At 43.4% G+C, this 23,229-nt stretch overlaps 1 protein-coding gene across 1 annotated transcript in view; it reads right to left on the bottom strand.

The window, feature by feature from the left end:
- The window catches only part of LOC129701420 (serine/threonine-protein kinase 32A-like), a 289,291-nt gene that overhangs the window by 153,817 nt on the left and 112,245 nt on the right, over positions 1-23,229 (bottom strand). The window contains exon 3 of the mRNA XM_055642577.1: positions 22,943-23,094. Within this exon, the coding sequence (XP_055498552.1) occupies positions 22,943-23,094 (152 nt within the window). The remainder of the gene's footprint in view (positions 1-22,942; positions 23,095-23,229) is intronic.

Consider the following 23,229-nt stretch of genomic DNA (forward strand, 5'->3'; position numbering starts at 1 on the left):
ATGGAGCGCAGGAGGATGAGAGGAGATCTTATAGAGGTGTACAAAATCATGAGAGGAATAGATTGGGTAGATGCACAGAGTCTTTTGTCCAGAGTAGGAGAATCGAGGACCAGAGGACATAAGCTCAAGGTGAAGGGGAAATGATTTAATAGGATTTAATAGGACCGAGGGGTAACTTTTTCACACAAAGGGTGATGGGTGTATGGAACAAGCTGCCAGAGGAGGTAGCTGAGGCTGGGACTATCCCATCATTAAAGAGACAGACAGACAGATAGGACAGGTTTGGAGGGATATGGGCCAAGCGCAGGCAAGTGGGACTAGTGTAGCTGGGACATTGTTGGCTGGTGTGGGCAGGTTGGGCCGAAGGGCCTATTTCCACACTGTATCACTCTATGACTCCATAACTCCATGTGGTAAGCAGCCACATGAAGAAACATGATATGGTTTGGCAGAGTCATCTCTACTTTATGAAAAGAAAATACTGTTTGCTAAGTCCTTTAAAGCACTGGCATTGTACCACGTACATCATCCATCACAAGACCGGTGCGTCACTGCAGGATTTCCTCAGGGCATTACCCATAGCCGAATCATCTTTGCTTGCTTATTCAATGACATTCCCTTCACAAGGCTTCACAATGTTTAATTGTATTCACAAATGCCCAACTCCCGACTTTATGATAGAGTAGTTTACTACAGTTTAGTGTAGAGATACAGCATGGAAACAGGCCTTTCAGCCCACCGATTACGTACCGACCAGCGATCTCCACACACTAACGCTATCCTACACACACTCGGGACAATTTACAATTTTTACCAAAGCCAATTAACCTACAAGCCTGTGCGTCTTTGGAGTGTGGGAGGAAACCGGAGCACCCGGGGAAAACCCACACAGGTCACGGGGAGAACGTACAAACTCCGTACAGACAGCATTGAATCCAGGTCTCTGGAGCTGTAAGGCAGCAACTCTTTCGCTGTGCCACCTTGCCGTCCCACATATAGAGTGTGCTCCTCAAGGGTACATTGCCTTGGTGAATATAGACATAGAAACATAGAAAATAGGTGCAGGAGTAGGCCATTCGGCCCTTGGAGCCTGCACCGCCATTCGACAGGATCATGGCTGATCATCCAACTCAGTATCCAATCCCTGCCTTCTCTCCATACCCCCTGATCCCTTTAGCCACAAGGGCCACATCTAACTCCCTCTTAAATACAGCCAATGAACTGGCCTCAACTACCTTCTGTGGCAGAGAATTCCACAGATTCACCACTCTCTGTGTAAAAAATAAATAAATAAATGCCTGTATTCCACACCATTCATTAATGTGATGAGGAGTGGCAGAAAACACAAGTAACCTCTAACAAGGAACCACATACCCTTTATATTCCACAGTTTTATGATCTTTAGACATTAGATACAGCACGGAAACTGGCCCTTCGGCCCACCGAGTCCATGCCGACCAATCTGCTCCTATCACTTATGATCTTATGATTAGCATGAACTCAGTGGGCAGATTGGCCTGGTCAGATTTAGGCCATTCGGCCCATCAAGTCTATTCCGCCTGATCTACTGTATCCCTCCTAACACCACCCTCCTGCCTTCTCCCCATAACCTCTGACAGCTGTACTAATCAAGAATCTATCTATCTCTGGCTTAAATATATCCATTGACTTGGCCTCCACAGCCTTCTGTGGCAAAGAATTCCACAGATTCACCACCCTATGACTGTTCCATAACTCTATCCCTTAAAGCTTCATAGGAATTGAGCTTGTTCCAGAACATACTACTTGACTTTGTGATCATGGGCTGCATTGGTTGTTAATGGCACTCCGTTAATCAGTCTCACAAAAGAGACCCCAGTTGGGTGCTACACATGGATTGGTGTCAACTGCACACATGACAGTTGCTGTCAGTGCATCAGGCAGCGAGAAGCAGCTACTCGAAAGTCACAACATTCTTTGTTGATGTTATAAGATCGCAATCACATTTTGCAATCATCTAATTGTAACTTGTAAAGAAGATGTACTATCTGATTGGACTTGCCAACCATCACCCTTACACCGAGCGTGAGAAACATAATTTGCAGTGTTCTGTAAGCCACAATTTTTTTAATGAAAATGACCAACAGGGAAAGAATGAGATTTATTTTCCTTTGTAATCAATTTGATGACGCTGGTCATGCTTTATTGTTTCCATTTAAAAATCCACAAAGGAAATCACACAGGAAATCAAGCACCTGCTGTATTCCTAGTCCCCATGGTAGGCATGTCGTGGACAACTCCCTGATCGCAATGAACACATGTAGTAAACAGCAAACATAACCATTAGCAGTTACAATCTAGTACCGTATGGCCATAAAAAATCCTGTTGGGACGTTCTTTGAGCTCAATGATGTTGCACCATTATTTTTAACGGATTAGGCGTCATTGAACTAATGAAGTCTTTTTGTGGCAAAACGCTATTAAATGCTGTAAAGTATTCCCAAATGTCAGGTTGCCCTCTCATACACACACGTCAAAGGCACTGATCAATTGTGGAACTATAAAGAACAGCAGAAAGATCATAAAATAATTGTGCACGCATGCATGCACACGCGCACTCTTACGCACGCACGCCTACACAATAGCACACACACACACACACACACATGCACACACACGCACACTGGCACACATATGCACGCGTGCACACACAAACATACACACACGCAGTCCTTTAATCGGACTTTATTTTGCACAATATGTTTTATCTTTTATCCTTTATCTGTACGTTGTAGACGGTTTAAATGTAACCATGTATAGCCTTTTCTAGAAGGATGAGAGGGGATCTAATTGAAACATATAAGATTGTTAAGGCCTTGGACACGCTAGAGGCAGGAAACATGTTCCCGATGTTGGGAGAGTCCAGAACCAGGGGCCACAGTTTAAGAATAAGGGGTAAGTCATTTAGAACGGAAATGAGGAAACACTTTTTCTCACAGAGAGTTGTGAATCTGTGGAATTCTCTGCCTCAGAGGGCGGTGGAGGGAGGTTCTCTGGATACTTTCAAGAGAGAGCTGGATAGGGCTCTTAAAAATAGCGGAGTCAGGGGATATGGGGAGAAGGCAGGAACGGGGTATCCAGCATCCAGAGAACAGGCCTCCACCGCCCTCTGAGGCAGAGAATTCCACAGACTCACCACTCTCTGTATGAAAAAGTATTTCCTCATCTCCGTTCTAAATGGCTTACTCCTTATTCTTAAACTGTGGCCCCTGGTTCTGGAATCCCCCAACATCGGGAACATGTTTCTTGCCTCCAGCATGTCCAAACCTTTAATAATCTTATATGTTTCAATAAGATCCCCTCTCATGCTAAATTGATGTGCACTTTATTCTATGCACATCAATTTTCAAAGCCTTTTATGTGGGACTGTTGAATGCCATCGGGAAATCCAAATCTCATCTATGCAGCCTTGTCTTTAAACTTTCCCGTTTTTTTTTGTTTTTTTTTAAATTTTATTTTTATTAGCAGTACAGTAAATCACCTTAATACATCGCATATATCTTATTACATTATGTTGTACCACTTCATTTTTTGAGCTTTAAAAAAGATAGAAATAAAAGAAGTAAGGAAAGTAAGCAAGAATCGTGAAGGTGCAGGAAAGTGTTGGGAAAAGAAAGCCCCTTAGGGAAGAAGTTAGAGAAGGAAGCAAAGAAAATAAATAAGACCCTAGAAAGAAAAGAAAAAAAAAGGAAGAAAGGAAAATCAATCGCTCTATTGTAACTTTCCCGTTAACTCATCAAGCCCAGCCGCTCCATTCTCTCAGCATATGTTATATGGCATAATGTTTTTGATGCCATCTGAGAGAGGGTGATAAATGCAGATTAATGATAACACTGTATGGAGCAGTGCAATTAGGAGGAGATAAATGAGGGTAGTAAGGGGAAGAAGCAAATGTTCACGTTGGAGCCATGCAATGAGGTTTTTAGAAATCTGCCAATATGCAATATGCCAATAGTTTTTTAATTGAAATTGAATTGAAAATTGACAAGAGAGAGAGAGAGAGAGACAGAGAGAGAGAGAGAGAGAGAGAGCGGGAGAGCGGGAGAGAGAGTGGGAGAGAGAGAGAGAGAGGGAGAGGGAGGGAGGAGAGAGAGAGAAAGAGAGAGAAGAGAGGGAGGGAGAGAGAGAGAAAGAGCCATCTCATGAACCATCCTTTAATGCTACACTTATCATATAGCATACTCTGTCATCACTCCCAACACTCATCATCTGTCATTCAAACTCTATTATTCTCATTCACATGATTTACAGAGTGCAGTTAACCGAGCAACTCCCGTGTTCTTGGGATGTGTGAGTGAGCCGATGCATCAGAAAGAAACCCAGTGGCCATGGAGAGAACTCCACATGGACAGCACCTGTGGTCAGGATTGAACCTGGGTCTCTGGCACTGTGAGGCAGCAGATCTACCAGCAACACCAGTGCACTGCCTAACTTAATTTCTAAATTTCGAACACCAGGCAATTGTCAATATTTTGATGCTGTTCTGGCAGCCTGTGATGTGGAGAATCAGTTCACAATTTGTGTGGTAGCCTTGATGCGTGTGGGCCATTGTGGAGTTGGTGAGCAGGGTGATGGTCGCCTTGGCAGTGGGTGTTATTAATTCTCTCTCTCTCTATCTCTCTCTCTCGCTCTTTCTCTCGAGGAGACAAGCTAGCTGAAAAACAATCCATTCAGCTTAGTCCCTTGCTGTTTCCCTGTTGTCTGCTGAAAGACTTTATTCTATGCACATCAATTTTCAAAGCCTTTTATGTGGGACTGTTGAATGCCATCGGGAAATCCAAATCTCATCTATGCAGCCTTGTCTTTAAACTTTCCCGTTAACTCATCAATCAAATTGGATCAGATTAGTCCAACATGTATTACTTTTCACAGATATCTCTTAAATATCTCTTAAATCCAAATCTATATTACTAAATCTCTGATCTTGACCGCTTTTGGCCCACTGTGCTGTGATTTCCGACAGAACGCCGCCACCTACGGCCGTCATTTTAGGCCACCTTGCTCAGAGCCCCCCTCCGCCTTAAGGTTTCGGAGGATTTTTCCCATTGATTACAAATCAGAGAGATATTAATGTTTAAAAAAAAATCACCATTCTCTCTGCTGCCCCTGCTGGAGGGAGGGGGAGGGACTATAAAACCAGGAAGTGGTGTGCCTCACTCAGTCTCTGCAAGGTGGATGAAGCCAAAGATCACGTCTATCTGAGCTCTGAATAACACTGTACAAATGTCTACACAACTTACCCTTAATGTGGTTTGAAAATGAAAATATGGTTTGTTTGAAGTAAAAAGGCACTGCCTGCAAATGGTTGTTTGGGTGCTTTGGCTTGAAGTTGAAAGGCACTACTTCCTGTAAATTGTGGCTTGGGAGCTTTGGCTTGAAGTTGAAAGGCACTACTTACTGCAAATGGTGGCATGAAGTTGAATGGCACTACTACTGCAAATGGTGGCTTCGGTGTTTTGGCTTGAAGTTGAAATGCACTACTTACTGCAAATGGTGGCGGGTAGATTTGGCTTGAAGTTGAAAGGCACTTCTTACTGCAAATGGTGGCTTGGGTGCTTTGGCTTGAAGTTGAAAGGCATTACTTACTGCAAATGGTGGCATGAAGTTGAATGGCACTACTACTGCAAATGGTGGCTTAGGTGCTTTAGCTTGAAGTTGAAAGGCACCACTTACTGCAAATGGTGGCAGGTAGATTTGGCTTGAAGTTGAAAGGCACTTCTTAATGCCAATGGTGGCTTGGGTGCTTTGGCTTGAAGTTGAAAGGCACCACTTACTGCAAATGTTGGCGGGTAGATTTGGTTTGAAGTTGACAGGCACTTCTTATTGCCAATGGTGGCTTGGGTACTTTGGCTTGAAGTTGAAAGGCACTACTTACTGCAAATGGTGGCTTGAGTGCTTTGGCTTGAAGTTGAAAGGCACTACTTACTGCGAATGGTGGCTTGGGTGCTTTGGCTTGAAGTTGAAAGGCACTACTTACAGCAAATGGTGGCTTGAGTGCTTTGGCTTGAGGTTGAAAGGCACTTGAATTTGGCGGCCTTGCATCCTGCTTGAAGTGGTATGAAACTGCACTGAATTTGGTGGCCTTGCACCCTGTTTGAAGTGGTTGAAAACTACATGGATTCGGTGGGCTTGCACCCTGCTCATAGGGGTAAGAAACTGCACTTGAATTTGGTGGCCTTGCACCCTGCTTGAAATGGAATTTCAAGGAATAGTCATGAGTCAACTACCAGCCCACCAGCTGTGAGTGAACTGCCAGCAGATCAGGCTTGAGGGACTGAGCTGCCACCTCAAGAACCCATACCAGCACTCCAGAAAGCCCCCCCACTGGCCACCAATATTGGAATTGGTGGGGAGGTGGAATATTGCGTTGGGGGACCAGCCCTCCCTTGTGAACATGGGACCCGTTGGGTCCCACTTAGTCTAGTATCTCTTAAATATCTCTTAAATCCAAATTCTTAAACTGCCTTATAATATTTTTCCCTTGGTCATTGTTTTATAGAAACCTGACCAGCCAGATATTTGCAGGGCAGGTCCTCAATCACTTTTTGAACAAGGCAGTCATATTAGCATTCTTCAGTTGTGTGGCACCAGTCCTGGCAGCCATTCTGCAACATGGATACAGTATTGTGGAAGTTGTTTTTTGTTGGACCAATATCTGAATTCATGGATTATTAATTCAGTGACATGAGTTCAAATGTCACCTTGCCAATTAGGGGATTTATATTCATATAAGTAAATGCCTGGAATCTTTACGAGGATGTTGCCAAGACTGAGCTATGGGGAGAGGTTGCGTAGGCTGGGACTCTATTCTTTGGAGCGCTGGGGGATGAGGGGTGATCTTATAGAGGTGTATAAAATCATGAGAGGAATAGATCGGGTAGACGCACAAAGTCTCTTGCCCAGAGTATATGAAATGAGGACCAGAGGACATAGGTTTAAGATGAAGGGGAAGAGATTGAATAGGAATCTGAGGTGTAACTTTTACACACAAACAGTGGTAGGTGTATGGAACAAGCCGCCAGAGGAGGTACTGGAGAAACAGTTTAATCATCGATGAAGAAACAGGTACATGGATAGGACAGGTCTGGAGGGATTTGGGCCAAACGCAGGCAGGTGGGACTAGTGTAGCTGGGACATTTTGGCCGGTGTGGGCAAATTGGGCCAAAGGGCTTGTTTCCACACTGTATCAGTCTATGACTCTAACTGGCATGAATAGCATTAACCACACAACTTGTGGTCTGTTGTCCGATAATGCCCATCAGGGAAGGAATGTGCCGTCCTTGCCCAGGCTAATCTACATGCTGCTGTTGACGGTGATGTCCAAATCCCACAGATGAATAACAGAACATCCATCCCACTTCCTCATCATCCTAGGACACAACCTCTCTGCACCAGTTGACTCATTGGTCTGAAGAAGTGTCTCGACCTGAAACGTCACCTATTCCTTTTCTCCAGAGATGCTTCTTGACCCGCTGAGTTACTCCAACTTTTTGTGTCTATCTTTGGTTTAAACCGGCATCTGCACTTCCTACCTACACAACTCATGCTAATACTTCTCTAATTCCTCTTATTGCTTGGACCATTGATCCAACATGAGTTACACTATTCCCTGAGCTGTTTTATGCTACTGTCTTTCTCCTCCTTCATCCAGGGATATCTCTGATCTGTTGGCCAACCTTTGCCACTCATGGAAATATACTGACCTTCATTTGGAACATCTCACCCTTGTCCAGGATATTTTTACCTGCCATACTTTGGTTTTGGTTTACTTTGTGTAAGAAAAAACCATTTCATCCTTCTGAAGTTAGTCTTCCTCTAATTAAGACTTTAACCTTTGGATCAATTCTTGCTTTTCTCCATTACCAATTTCAAATTTATGTTATAATGATCACATAAAAACATAAAAATAGCTTTTTTAAAGACATAAAAACTGCTTTTTTTCCACGAGCAGTAGCTCTATTGAATAACCAAAAGTCTGCAGCCTCCTTTTGCTCTGGTATTTTATTTCATTCACATGTTTAAACTATAATGTTTTATTCTTAATGTTTTATGTTTTATTCTTAATGGTTTACTGTATGTCATGTTGTTACATGCGAGCTGATTGCTTGTATGCGTACATACTTGGCCAATAAACATTCATTCACTACCCTAAATGTTATCCCTGTGGGTAGAAGTGTGGTCAAGTGGTCTAAGGTGCTGGATTTGTTCTCCAGTCTCCATGGTGGGTTTGTGTCCCACCGCTGCCATAATGTGCAGTTAAACATATCACTTTCTTGTTCTCCCTAGAGCAGAGGGTTTAGTTTAGTCTAGTTTAGAGATACAGCATGGAAACAGGCCCTTCTGCCCACTGAGTCTACGCAGACCATCGATTAACCTGTGCTATGTCATCCCATTTTCTCATCCACTCCCGAAACAATAGGGACGATTTAGAGAGGTCGATTCATTTGCTTGCTGTTTACCTTTGGATCATTCAAAAATAGTGCCTGGCAAATGCCAGTAAATGGTGGACATGCAAGTTACAGCATTTATCCGAGAATGTGCCAGCAAGTTTGGAACTCGTGCCTGTGTGCAAAAGTATATTTCCAGGCTATACACTGCCACCAGGTCTTCTTGTTGAGTCCAGCAGTGGAACAGGAGTCTATGGAGACTCCCCAGTGTCCATTGTGGCAAATCTGTGCTTGGATCCTACACCAACTTATCTTGAATGTGGGCTGTGGGCTCATTAATCTAGGGAGCCACTGTAAGAATGAAGAGAAGAACAGAAAGAATAAATTAGGTTATTTCTTTGTGTTGGAAGGACCCGCAGATGCTGGTTTAAACCTCCCTCGACTCTGTCCAGGGATCCTGACAGTCCTTTCAGGTCAGGCAGAGGTTCAATTGCACCTACCCCAACGTCATCTATTGTATCCATTGCTCCAGGTGTGGACTCTAATGAAGGATGATTTGTTTAAGATTGTTCCAGTACCTAAAACAATTTTCGCTCTTTATTATCACAGATACATTAATGTGCTATACAGATGGCCTTCAAATTACTGGGAATCGGGGAGGAACGATGCTCTATTCTTAAAAAAAACAATCCACATCTCAAAGTCACATTATCAGCACGTGCCAGAAAATGTGACTTGAAAAAGGAATTCATTTTGGGTTTATTTATTTATTTATTCACATCTAGGGCAGCACGGTGGAGCAGCGGTCGAGCTACTGCCCTACAGCACCAGGGACCCAGATTCAATCCTGACTATGGGTGCTTGTCTGTATGGAGTTTGTACTTTCTCCTCGTGACCTGCATGGGTTTTCTCTGAGATCTTCAGTTTCCTCCCACACTCCAAAGACATACAGGATTGTAGTTCAATTTGCCTGATGTAAATATAAATTGTCCCTAGTGTGTGTAGGATAGTGTTAAAGCCCTGTCCCACTGTACGAGTTCATTCAAGAGCTCTCCCGAGTTTTTAAAATAATCAAACTCGTTGAAGCACGTAGAATGAACGTAGCGGGTATGTCGGAGCTCGGGGACGTCTCTTAGCGGCTCGTAACGCTAACGGCAGGTACTCGGGAAACGCGGTAAGCTCGGGAAGACTCGTGAAGATTTTTCAACATGTTGAAAAATGTCCACGAGAGCCCCGAGTACCTACGAGCGGCTATTACCGTAAATCTCCAAGTTCGAATCAGGGCAAACTCGGAAGAACTCTCGAATGAACTCATACAGTGGGACAGGGATATTAGTGTGCGGGATGGCTAGTCGGTGCGGACTCGGTGGGCTAAAGGGCCTGTTTCCGTGCTGGATCTCTAAACAAAACTAAAACGTCTGTGTGAGCAAATTTTATTTTGTATCTCAAATTTTGGGCAACGATTACCATTAGTTAGTTCTGTAAGGGTCGATTTTTCTAATCCGAACGGCTGTAATGTGGCGGTTGTCCGCATTGAAAGTGCAAGGTGGTGATGGATGCCTGTGAGAATAAAAGGGAAGTGACCAGGAACTTGAGGTGGAGAAAAATATTCATAACATGAGAATCATGACTAATGCAGGTTTGTGGTAGATTAGGTAGAAATTCATTGATTTCATGTATTTCAGAAAAGATGTAATGTTGAGAGTAACATTTTATATATAGAGGTTAATAACTTTGCTTTGTACTTTGAAATGAAAGAAAACTTCATTTAAGGTAAATGGTGGCTGTAATGCTGCATACCATAACGCCACTACACCAAAACTATCTTTGAAAATAAATATGCTAGCACAACAAGGTAATCTCCCAGCCTTCTTGACCCTTTGACATACTTATAAATCAAGAACCTAGGTCACGAGTCAAGGTCTGAAGAAGTGTCTCGACCCGAAACGTCACCCATTCCTTCTCTCCAGAGATGCTGTGTTACTCCAGCATTTTGTGTCTATTTCCGATGTAAACCAGCATCTGCAGTTCTTTCCGAGACAAGAACCTATCAATCTCCACTTTAAAAATACCCAACGACTTGGCCTCAACCACCATCTGTGGCAATTAATTCAGATTAATGAGTTTTGTGTATTACCAATCAGATTTGTCTCTACAGAGTGCAAAACTGTACCTTCAAATATCAATGATCGGTTGTGGAAAATGGAAAAAAAAAGTTACATCAAAGATGAAGTTTCACTTCTGTTGCTGAGACTGAGGCACATTGTAGGGACTAATGAAACCTACAACAATGGATTGCACAATAACTTGGTTTGTGTGGTTTTATTTATCTCGTCAGTCATCTTTAGCTCAAATGATGAATTAGCTTTTACAAACCTTCTGGTCGTCTAAAACTATACTTCAATGATTGAAGAATTCGTACTCGGTTGGCTTAATTACAAACAACTGGAGTGTCACGATCTAATTAAGTGAAATTCATGACAAAACGGAATAAAGTATGATGACATAAGACAACTTGATTGTTGGCTTGTCATAAAAACGCTGGAAGCAGATTGACTGCCCATTAAGAGCAATTACCAAGACATCAAAATTATTTTCATTCACACTTATATGCAGCTCGATTGAAAGGTTTGAACGATACAGTGAGAACTGATTAAGAGCGACTGGAGAGATGTAATATGAGGGAGATAAAAACAACAGGAGATATAATTCAAACAAGACATGTGTGGGAAGGAAGGTCTTGACCCTAATCGTCGTCCATTCCTTCTCTCAAGAGATGCAGCCTGTCCTGCTGTTAATGGCCTGTCCCACTTACGCAATTTTTTCAGCGACTGCCAAAGTCAGTCGCAGCACGTCGCCGAAAGTTTTCAACATGTTGAAAATCCAGCGGCAACCAGAAAAAGGTATGACTCTTTGGGCAACAACTCACATCATCCCGTGACGTGTCGACACAATACAATACAAATTTATTATCATTTGAGCCCCAGTGAGACTCAAACGAAATGTTGTTTCCACAGCCATACAAACAAAGACACTGTCTTACAGACATACACATAATTAAATTCACACAAACATCCATCACAGTGAAGCCACTGTGATGGAAGGCAAGTCTTTTCTCTCCCCTGTTCTCCGTGTCTCTCCCGATGTCCAAGCCCCAGGCGGGCGATGATGAGTCCCACGGCCATTTTAGGCCGCGCGGGGCGATTTACGGCCCCGCTCCCGGTCTGAAAGTCCAAGGTTGGAACCCCCACGGGCGATGGTGAGTCCCACGGCCATGAAGCCGTGCCGGGTGATGTACTGTCCCGGTCCGGGTTGTTCCAACCCCGTGACACCGGCTGGAGAAGTCGCGTTGCGGGAGCTCCGGGAAGCGGTCTCTCTCTCTCCTCCCAGACCCGCGAGCTCCCGATGTCACAGTCCACCGGACCTGCGGCTGCGTTGCTGGAGCCTCCGAGCCCCAGGAGTCGAGTCGCAGCAGCGAGTCACCGCCGCTCCCCACGCTCCGAGGCCGGCCAGCCCCACGATGGTGAGTCCGCAGCAGCTCCGCAGCTCCGCAGTCTCCCGAGCCCCCGGGTCGTTCAGGCTGGAGGCCGCTCCACGGTGCTAGGCCCCAACGACAGCCGAGACCCGACAGGGAAAAAGTCGGGTCTCCCGGACAGGGAAGAGATTTAAACAGTTTCCCCCCCCCCCCCCCCGCCCCCCACATTTACACATTTAAAAATACTATTAAAAAACACCAAGCACTACATTTAACTAGACAAAAAATAAAAAAAAAGACAGACAGGCTGTAGGGGCCGCTGCAACGGGTGAGTCGCGACGTGTCGACACGTGACGCCTGTATGGTCGTGAGTAGTCGCTCAAAGAGGCGTACCTTTTTCTGGTCGCCGTTGGATTTTCAACATGTTGAAAATTTTCGGCGACCTGCTGCGACTATGACGGGTGCCGGAAAGTCGCCGAAAAAATCTTGTAAGTGGGACAGGCCATTTACTCCAGCATTTTATGTCTATATTCAAGAGACACACATTGGTGTGGAACAAACAAAGGAATTAATGTAAAGAGTTAAACTTGTAGGACTTCCTTGAGGGTTTGCCAATTGATAAATAATTCAAGTGTTTCTACACACCATCCTAGAGTAAAAAAAATATAATATATTTGAGGAAACAACTGGTTAATCGCAGTCCTGTGTTAATTTTCTCTGGAAATGTGGATGCAGATGTCATTGGCACACCAATTGGTTTGTATCCATAATTGTCCTTGAGGAGGTAAGTTTCCTTCTTGAAGCATCTAGGCCATGAGGAAAAGATACACCTAGTTTAGGAGACCCAACACTGATTAAATGATTTTGTGATACATTTCCAACATGCTTATAATGACTTGTCATTGCTGGTGTTGGAGGTGTTGTCAAAGAAGCATCGGTAAGTTCATTTTGTAGATGGCAAGCTCCATGCAGATAATGTGCCAATGGCAGATGGGGTGTAAATCCTGCAAATAGTTTATTATAGAAGACAGACATAAAATGCTGGAGTAACTCAGCGGGACAGGCAGCATCTCTGGATAGAAAGAAATGGGTGACATTTCGAGTCAAGACCCTTCTACAGACTGAGAGTTAGGGGAGAGGGAGACACAGAGATATGGAAGAGCAAGGTGTGACAATGAGAGATCAAAGGGGATGAAGCTCAAGGAGAATGTAGAATAGATCATCGTTATCTGGGTGAAGGTGACAACGAGGCATACAAAGATAACATTTTACCTGGAGGGCAGACAAAAATTGCCAGAGAACTACGATGGGGGAGGGATGGAGAGAGAAGGAAAGTCAGTTGAAGTTAGTTTTGTGATACATTTCCAACATGCTTATAATGACTTGCCATTGCTGGTGTTGGAGGTGAAGTTAAAGAATAATAATAATAATATATTTTATTGTCATTGCACGTTAGTGCAATGAGATTTAGTATGCAGCTCCAACCAATGAAAAAGAAAACGTAAAATAAATAAATAAGCTGTGTGTCGTGACCATCCGAGGGAGACAGTCCAGGGGGGGTGGGGGGCACTAAGCAGGGCCGGTTCAGAGCCGCTATAGCTCTTGGAATAATGCTGTTTCTGAGTCTGGAGGTTCGGGCGTAGAAGGCCTTGTAACGTTACGTCTGCTGGAGGGAAGTAGTTCGAACAGACCGTTACAGGGGTGTGATGAGTCTTTATGGATGCTGACAGCCTTCCTGAGGCACCGTGTGTGGTAGATGCCCTCCAAGGCTGGTAGCTGTGTCCCAATGATCCTCTGCGCTCTGTGGACGATGCGCTGAAGAGCTCTCCTCTCCGCCTCCATGCAGCTGAGATACCGCACAGAGATGCCATACGTTAATATGCTCTCTATGGTGCAGCGGTAAAACGTTGTCAGCAGCTGTTGGGGCAGACCAGTCTTTTTTAATGTCCTCAGGAAGAACAGTCGTTGCTGTGCCTTCTTGATCAGGTGGACCATATGAGGTCCTCTGAAATGTGAGTGCCCAGAAACTTAAAGCTGGACACTCTCTCCACATTTTCCCCGTAAATGGAGATTGGGGCGTATTCTCCATTATGGGACCTCCTGAAGTCAATAATCAGCTCCTTGGTCTTGGAGGTGTTTAATGACAAGTTGTTACGTGCGCACCAGTCCGCCAGGTTCTGCACCTCCGCTCTGTATTTTGTTTCATCACCGTTGGTGATCAGCCCAATCATTGTTGTGTCGTCTGCAAACTTCACGATGGTGTTGGTGTCGAATGCAGGAACACAGTCGTGAGTGAAGAGGGAGTAGAGCATGGGGCTTAGTACACAGCCCTGTGGTGTGCCGGTGCTCAGGGTGATAGTGGAGGACAGGTGCGGGCCCAGTCTCACTGCCTGCGGTCGCTCCGTCAGAAAGTTCAGGATCCAATCGCATATCGGCGAGCTGAGGCCTAGCTGGTGGAGTTTGGTGGTGAGCTTGGTGGGGATGACCGTATTGAATGCAGAGCTATAGTCAATGAAGAGCATCCTCACGTACGTGCCCTGTCTGTCCAGGTGAGTCAGGACAGTGTGAAGAGCCAGAGAGATGGCATCCTCTGTTGATCTATTTGCCCTGTATGCAAATTGATGAGAGTCCAGTGAGGCAGGGATGCTGGATTTGATATGGGAGAGGACCAGCTTTTCGAAGCACTTCATTGGGATTGGTGTTAGGGCAACCGGGCGGTAGTCATTTAGGTTGGTGACTTTGGACTTTTTCGGCACCGGCACTATGGTGGCTGTTTTCAGGCACTTGGGGACCATTGCCAGAGATAGAGATAGATTGAAGATTCTCGTGAATACCTCCGCCAGCTGTACAGCACAGTCCTTTAGTACCCTTCCCTGGACTCCATCCGGGCCTGCAGCCTTGCGTGGATTGATGCTACGCAGAGCGCACTGTACCTCCTGAGTGCTCAGTGTTAAGGGCTGTCCCTCCGCCATGGCCGGGGTTATTCCACTCCTGGAGGTGTTGCCAGTTTCGAACCGGGCAAAGAAGGTGTTCAGTTCGTTGGCCAGTGTGATATCACCGTGGGGGCAGGCGGGGCTATGGGTTCCCTGGATGGATGCGAAGGAGGAGGTTGCAATGTAAGGGTAAACAGACTAGGTCAGCTAAAATGGAAATGTCAGCAAAATTAGCAGCACCACATTTCAAACCCTACTTAGATAAACAAGTAGTTTTTCAAAGAATAGTTAGGCTAACTCAAAGGAACCAGTAAATCACAAGGCCACCTGTAAGGTCACTGAGATAAGCTTTGCTTTCCTTGAAACATCCGAGAATAGCTGAGTGTGTGATTGGACACGTAACTCATGCCATTGCGGTACCAAGGAGGATAGTTAGCTTGACACATAGTCACCTGTTGTTCTTAGAGATAACACTTATTATAGAAGTGCATGTTTCCACCACTAGAGTAGAGATTAAAGAGAGCCTCACCCAGATAGAGTGGAAAAGCTTGGACCGTGGTGCAGCCGGTGCAGCCAGGAGACACGAAGACGCAGAGGGGTGTGAGACATGTTATCTTGTATTGTTACTATTTTGTAAGTTCTTTTCAATATTTAACTTCTATTTTGCTTTAATAAATGGTTATTAGTGCTTTCACCATTTTGGCGCGACTGTGTTGCAGCGGCCCCTACAGCCTGTCTGTCTTTTTTTAATTTATTGTCTAGTTAAATGTAGTTGTTTGTGTTTTTTAAATAGTTTTTTTAACTGTGTATATGCGGGGGACGGGGGGAGGGAAGGGGGAACATTTTTAAACTCTCTTCCCTGTACGTGAGACCCAACCTTTTTCCTGTTGGGTCTCCGTTGTCGTTGGGGCCTAGCACCGTGGAGCGGTCTCCAGCCTGAACGACCTGGAGGCTCCAGTCACGGAGCCTGCGGAGCTGCGGACTTACCATCGTGGGGCTGGCCGGCATCGGAGCGTGGGGAGCGGTGGTGACTCGCTGCTGCGGCTCGACCACGTAGCTCGGAGGCTCCAGCTGCAGCTGCAGGTCCGGTGGACTGTCGGGACATCGGGAGCTCGCGGGTCCGGGTGGAGAGACCGCTTTCCGGAGCTCCCGCAATGCAACTTCTCTAGCCCGTGTCGTGGGGTTGGAAAGACCCGGAGCGGGGCCGTACATCGCCTGGCGTGGCTTCATGGCCGTGGGACATTCGAACGCCCGCCGGGGGCTCCAACTTTGTGACATTTAGACCGGGAGCGGGGCCGTACATCGCCCGGCACGGCCTAAAATGGTCGTGGGACTTATCATCGCCCGCCTGGGGCTTCGACATCGGGAGAGAAATGGTGCAGTGGAGAGAAAAGACTTTGCCTTCCATCACAGTGAGGAGGAGATTCACTGTGATGGATGTTTCTGTAAATTGAATTGTGTGTATGTCTGTAGGAAATTGTCTTTGTTTGTATGGCTGTGGAAATGGAGTTTCGTTTGAGCCTCACTGAGGTTCAAATGACATGTAATAAATATTGTATTGTATTGTATTGTATTGTATTGTATTGTATTCATTGATCCAAATCCTTTAATCCTGTAGATATTTTGTTAAAAGGCTATTGGGAAATATTAGCCTTAAAATCGACTTTTCTTTCTCGCAAGCCAACTAGCATATTCTGCTTCTTTTTCCTTGTGCCTTTCATGATTTCTGAAATTCTCCATACCCCTAATTTACTGGGGAGGTGGGGGCTTACAATAAGCCTATTCCTTTGATCTAACTTTATCTTTAAGTTTTCCGTACAGTCGTGGTCAGACACACTTGCTGTTGGCTTTTCAATAAGGTTACAAGATAAGGACTTCGGAATGGAGTTGTCACAGAGTCCAAAAGACAATATTTTATTTTATGTTTATATGCACTTATTTCCCATTCTGAGTTCTCCCTCAGCAAGTGGCAGTGAGCTGCCTTCTTCACTGCTGCTGTCCTACTGGTCAGGATACTCCCACCATGCTGCTGGCTAGAAGGTTTCAATAACTTTTCTTGATAGAATGAATAAATACATATTATAGATATTTCAGACAAGTGGATTTAATCATTTCCACCTGTCTCTATGCTGCAGATCGTAATTATTTATTTGTATGCTACATGTTACATTTGTATAGCTCTCTCCGCATATGATGGCTTTTTTTTATCTTCAGCAATGTTTCTTTTTATCTTGACCACTTGACATTCCAGCTGTCTGTTTCTTATTCAACATTGTTTTGCTCGTATCTTATTTCTATTTTCCCATTATGTGCATTGTAGCAGACAGTCATTAAATGGTCTGTTGTAAGAGAGAAATTGCAAACAATTCTTGGAAGAGTAATTGAAGGATGCATCAAAGGAAAGAAACAAGCTTTTTGAATAAATGGGCTACAAGAACCACGTACATTTATAAAGAAGGTGAAGTTATGTTTTTAATGCTGGCCTTTCAACAAAATAATTCAAACAGCATCTGAAATGTAAATCCGATTTTTCACTATTCACGGACAGCAATGTGCCAATATTTATTTGAATGTTTAAAAATCAGTTTCCCTTGTTTCGGCCCGAAACTTTGCCTATTTCCTTCGCTCCATAGATGCTGCTTCACCTGCTGAGTTTCTCCAGCATTTTTGTCTACCTTCCCTTAAGGTAAAATTGGCATAACTATGGCCACTAAAAATGAGCATTTGCTATTTGTGGGATCTTGTTGGATGCAAATTGTCCAGTTGATCTCAACATTAGTACAGTGATTACACTTCAAAATGACTTCATTGGAACATCCTGATGTCAAGAAACACCCTATCAATTGTAAACATTTTGTCTTGAGTACTATATTATCTTCCTAATAGATAATCTTTCAGCAAAGGTACACACAAAAAACTGGAGTAACTCAGAAGGGTCAGACAGCATCTCTGGAGAAAAGGAATAGGTGAGGTTTTGGGTCGAGATCCTTCTTCAGAAGAGCAAGCTTCTGCACGCAGACCATGGTGTGGATCTGTCATGGACACTTTTGGGCTGAAATTATTTATTTTAAATGAGGAGTTTTAAACACAATACTATCTACTCACTAAAATTAGCAAGAACTGTTTCCTGTCTGACTAAATTGGAATAGGTAAGTAGTATTTCGAGGTTTCTTTGATCATGTGTTGAAGTTTATAAATGGTTCAGTGTGTTCCAAGGAGAGTCGACAATGGCACCAAAAGAAAGGCTGCTGTTGACAATCTTAAAAGCTCAATGTAGCAACTTACCTCCACACAACACCATATAACCATATAACCATATAACAATTACAGCACGGAAACAGGCCATCTCGGCCCTTCTAGTCTGTGCCGAACACATACTCTCACCTAGTCCCATCTACCTGCACTCAGACCATAACCCTCCATTCCTTTCCCGTCCATATACCTATCCAATTTATTTTTAAATGATAAAAATAAACCTGCCTCCACCACTTCCACCGGAAGTTCATTCCACACAGCTACCACTCTCCGAGTAAAGAAGTTCCCCCTCATGTTACCCCTAAACTTTTGTCCCTTAATTCTCAAATCATGCCCTCTTGTTTGAATCTTCCCTACTCTCAATGGAAAAAGCTTATCCACGTCAACTCTGTCTATCCCTCTCATAATTTTAAAGACCTCTATCAAGTTCCCCCCCTTAACCTTCTGCGCTCCAAAGAATAAAGACCTATCTTGTTCAACCTTTCTCTGTAACTTAGGTGCTGAAACCCAGGCAACATTCTAGTAAATCTCCTCCGTACTCTCTCTATTTTGTTGACATCGTTCCTATAATTTGAAGACCAAAATTTTACACCATGTTCCAGAATTGACCTCACCAATGCCTTGTACAATTTTAAGATTACATCACAACTTCTATACTCAATGTTCTGATTTATAAAGGCCAGCACACCAAAAGCTTTCTTTACCACCCGATCTACATGAGATTCCACCTTCAGGGAACTATGCACAGTTATTCCTAGATCCCTCTGTTCAACTGCATTCCTCAATTCGCTACCATTTACCATGTACGTCCTATTTTGATTTGTCCTGCCAAGATGTAGCACCTCACACTTATCAGCATTAAACTCCATCTGCCATCTTTCAGCCCACTCTTCCAAATGGCCTAAATCTCTCTGTAGACTTTGAAAATCTACTTCATTATCCACAACACCTCCTATCTTAGTATCAACTGCATATTTACTCATCCAATTTACCACACCATCATCCAGATCATTGATGTATATGACAAACAACAGTGGACCCAACACAGATCCCTGAGGCACCCCACTAGTCACCGGCCTCCAACCTGACAAACAGCCATCCACCATTACTCTCTGGTATCTCCCATTCAGCCACTGTTGAATCCATCTTGCTACTCCACTATTAATACCCAACAATTGAACCTTCTTAACCAACCTTCCATGTGGAACTTTGTCAAAGGCCTTACTTAAGTCCATTTAGACAACATCCACCGCTTTACCCTCATTAATTTCCCTAGTAACCTCTTCAAAAAAATTCAAGAAGATTAGTCAAACATGACCTTCCAGGCACAAATCCATGTTGACTGTTCCTAATCAGACCCTGTCCAACAACTAATCAGACCCTGTCCAACACCAACAAGAGATACATCGCAATGACCATTTAATGCAACTATCACAAGTTTTTTGCAACACCAAAGCCATTTGTCTGGCATGTGAATTGCTCCATTATTTGAACAAGTATCTATTATTTACTATTTCCTTTTATTTCTGTATAATAATTCAGCGGCACATTTGAAAGGAATAGCATGGAAAACCTAACATCAACAAAAGGACACATATTTAAAAGGCAACAAAAGACTTGTGGGAATAAATAAATTTGAGGAGGCTCTTTGTGAGAGGAACGTAGAGGAAGACTGGTGTCATGTGGGCGATGAAAATACCTCACGGTAAGTACCGTTACTACGGTAACGGTAGAGTTACTGCCTTACAGTGCCATAGACCCGGGTTCGATCCTGGCTATGGGAGCTTGTCTGTACGGAGTTTGTATGTTCTCCCTGTGACCTGCGTGGGTTTTCTCTCAGATCTTCGGTTTCTTCCAACCCACCAATTGACGTACAAGTATATAGGTTAATAGGCTTTGTATGAATGTAAAATTGTCCCCAGTGTGTGTAGGATAGTGTTAATGTGCGGGGATCGCTGACAGGCGCGGATTCTGTGGGCTGTAAGGCCTGTTTCTGTGTTGTATATCTAAACTAAACTAAAATAAAATAAACCTTGGGGTAGATGTGGAGAGAATTGGCGAAAGTGGAACAACATTGGATGTCGGGGGGGAAGATGAAGGATTGTTGAAAAAGAGGGATTCAAGATTGGTTAAAGGATATTAAATTGGTAGTCATACTTGGTGCAGCAGCTTCTGATTAATACCTATTTGGTGCTTTCCCGATTTAGTCACTTTAAGCTGGATCGATTAATAAAGAAAATGAACTGTGAAAATTTCTGTTCATCAATATGCAAATATCGGTGAGATTGTATCCTGAGTTATTTGGTTGGCATACCACTTGGAACTAAGAACATAAAACTGTTCAGCATAGGAACAGGTCCTTTGGCCCACAATGTCTGTGCCATACCTGATGTATATGAACTGTACGCATCCATTCCCTGCAAATCGAAGGATTGAGTACCCCGACCGTGGGAGAACAAAGAAGGGAAGAAGATTAAACATTTTTGCCTTCCATCACAGTGAGGAATGTGGGGGAGTCGCTGTGGTGGATGTTCATGTTAAAAGTTTATTTGGGTGTCTTGTTGTTCTTTATTGGTATGACTGTATGGCAAATCAAATTCCTCGTATGTTGCAAAACGTACTTGGCTAATAGATTATGATTATCATTATGATCCACGTGCCTGTCAAAAATGACACTATCATTGGGCCTCCATCACCAGTTCTGCTCACATTACCAAAGGAAGCATCGCAAGTTCTCCAAAAAAGACCGAGTGGAGTCATAATGATCTTAGTCCTCATCTGCTCAAAGAAATGACAATACATCTCCTACTACACAACTGAGATTAAACCACAACATAATCACATTTTAACTATAAAGCCAATGTCAATTCATATGGACTGAAACAAGAAGTTATAACCAAAGTCAGAAAAAGGAATGTTTAAGTCAATTACTTCAGAATTCTGGCGAACAGGATCCTGGTAACTCATTAAAGAGAGACACAGAATGCTGGACTAACTCAGTGGAACAAACAGCATCTCTCTCTGGAGAGAAGGAATGGGTGACGTATCAGGTTGAGAGCATTCTTCAGACTCAGAGTCAGGGACGGGGAAACTAGAGATATGGGTAGGGTCAGGTGTGAAGTGTCTCTAGTCTTCCCCTCCTCTGACTCTCAATCTGAAGAAGGGTCTTGAGCCGATACGTCACCTATTCCTTCGCACCAGAGATGCTGCTTGTCCCACTGAGTTACTCAGTATTTTGTGTCTATCGTCGGTGTAAAACAGCATCTGCAGTTCCTTCGTACTCTTCTATTTCCCCCTTTTTATTATCACACTTCTCCTTAAAGCCCTTCATCTTCAATTTACTTTGGTGCCATTCATAGTGTCGGATTTTCTTTGTTAGTGTCAGTGCCTTGGATTGCACAAGGTGCATCTCAACATGTACAATGTACAAAGAGAACTATGCAAATGTAACAGATAGCATACAAATAAATAAATAGGATCGGCAGCATAAAGACAGGTAAATGTGAGATTTGCACTACAGGTATATGGTGTAAATATCACCAATAATTTGTACTGGTTCAACCACATTGACACTATGACCAGGAAAGCACAAAAATGCCCCAACTTCTTCAGAAGGAATTCAGCATGTATTCAATGAATATTACCATTTTATGCTGATATACCATGTGGACTCTGCAGTATGATAAAGGTTAAGATAGCTGTACAACACAAGGACCTTTGGACATTCCTTGGCGGACAGCACAAGGTTCTTGACAGTCATCCTTTGATGTATAGCTAGTTTTAATCTAGAACACAAGGTTCTTGATAATTGCCACAAAAAGCTGGGGTAACTCAGCGGGACAGGCAGCATCTCTGGAGAGAAGGAGTGGGTGACGTTTCGGATCAAGACCCTTCTTCTCTCCAGAGATGCTGCCTGACCTGCTGAGTTACTCCAGCATTTTGTGTCCATCTTCGGTTTAAACCAGCATCTGCAGTCCCTTCCTACACAGGTTCTTGATAATCATCCTCATTAAAATTGAATACAAATACATGATTAAATAACATGTAGTTATATTTGTATTAGTGTTATTGTATTTCTAATTAGTGTTTTGAGAATGTATTGTGATCGGTGATAAGGAATTAGAAAGTGCACACAATTTCAAGGGCCAGAATCTATCTAAAAGCTGACAGTTCAGAGTAGAATTTCAGAGCAGTTTGGTAACTGGGACTGTTACACAAGTAAATAAAATGTGTCTGGAAAATGAATGCAAGGTGGCAGAGTCCTGTTGAGCGGCGACAACAATCAGAGAAGGCATTCTATCAGGATCAAATAAATTGATGACACAAGAATCTGCAGATGCTGGAATATGGACAACAAACATTCAGCTGGAGGGACTGTGAGGGTTGAGCTGTATTTGTGGTGGTGGGGAGGAATTGTTGACACTTCGGGTCAAAACCCTTGCATCACGATAAAGCAGAAGACACTGAATATTAGAATAAAATTATGTTACATAATTAAGATATATAACTAGAGGTAAATTGGATCTATAGAATATGTATGGGTAAATAGGATGTCTGGGATGTAAATGAGAAAGAAGTATGATGGATGGAATAAAAGGAGGGAAGTACGGTAATAAAATATATAAAACCACGATATTTTATGTTAACATAATTAAGATAGATAAAGTAGAGGTAAAATGGTGTCTTGGGCCCAAATGGGTAAATAGGACGCCTCAAGAAGGATTCTTGTAAATGAGAAAGAAGTTGGTATTCACCGGTAATTTTTAGCATAAACCACATGGTATGATGGAGGAGTTTCCAGTTAAATTTGGCACATGAAAATGAAGAACACCTTAAAAGCAGTAAATACTCACCATAAATTGACAAGGAACGGGTGCTCCAGACCCTGCATGACTTGCAACTCTTTGAAGACATTCCGCACTTCATTACGTTCTACACACTGCTGCTTGTTCATGTATTTCATAGCATACATCTTCTTTGAATCTTTCTTCTGTACAATGCATACCTAGTAACCACAAACAAAACATATACATGAGAGGTGGGTGTGAATAAATGCACTAAATAATAAATCATGCATGTTAATTGTTTCACCGCCTTAAAATCTGGTGAGTCAAAACTTTCAAATCTTTAGTTTAGTTTT

The sequence above is a fragment of the Leucoraja erinacea genome, chromosome 11, assembly GCF_028641065.1.
Source record: "Leucoraja erinacea ecotype New England chromosome 11, Leri_hhj_1, whole genome shotgun sequence".
In the NCBI taxonomy this organism is placed as follows: Eukaryota; Metazoa; Chordata; class Chondrichthyes; order Rajiformes; family Rajidae; genus Leucoraja; species Leucoraja erinaceus.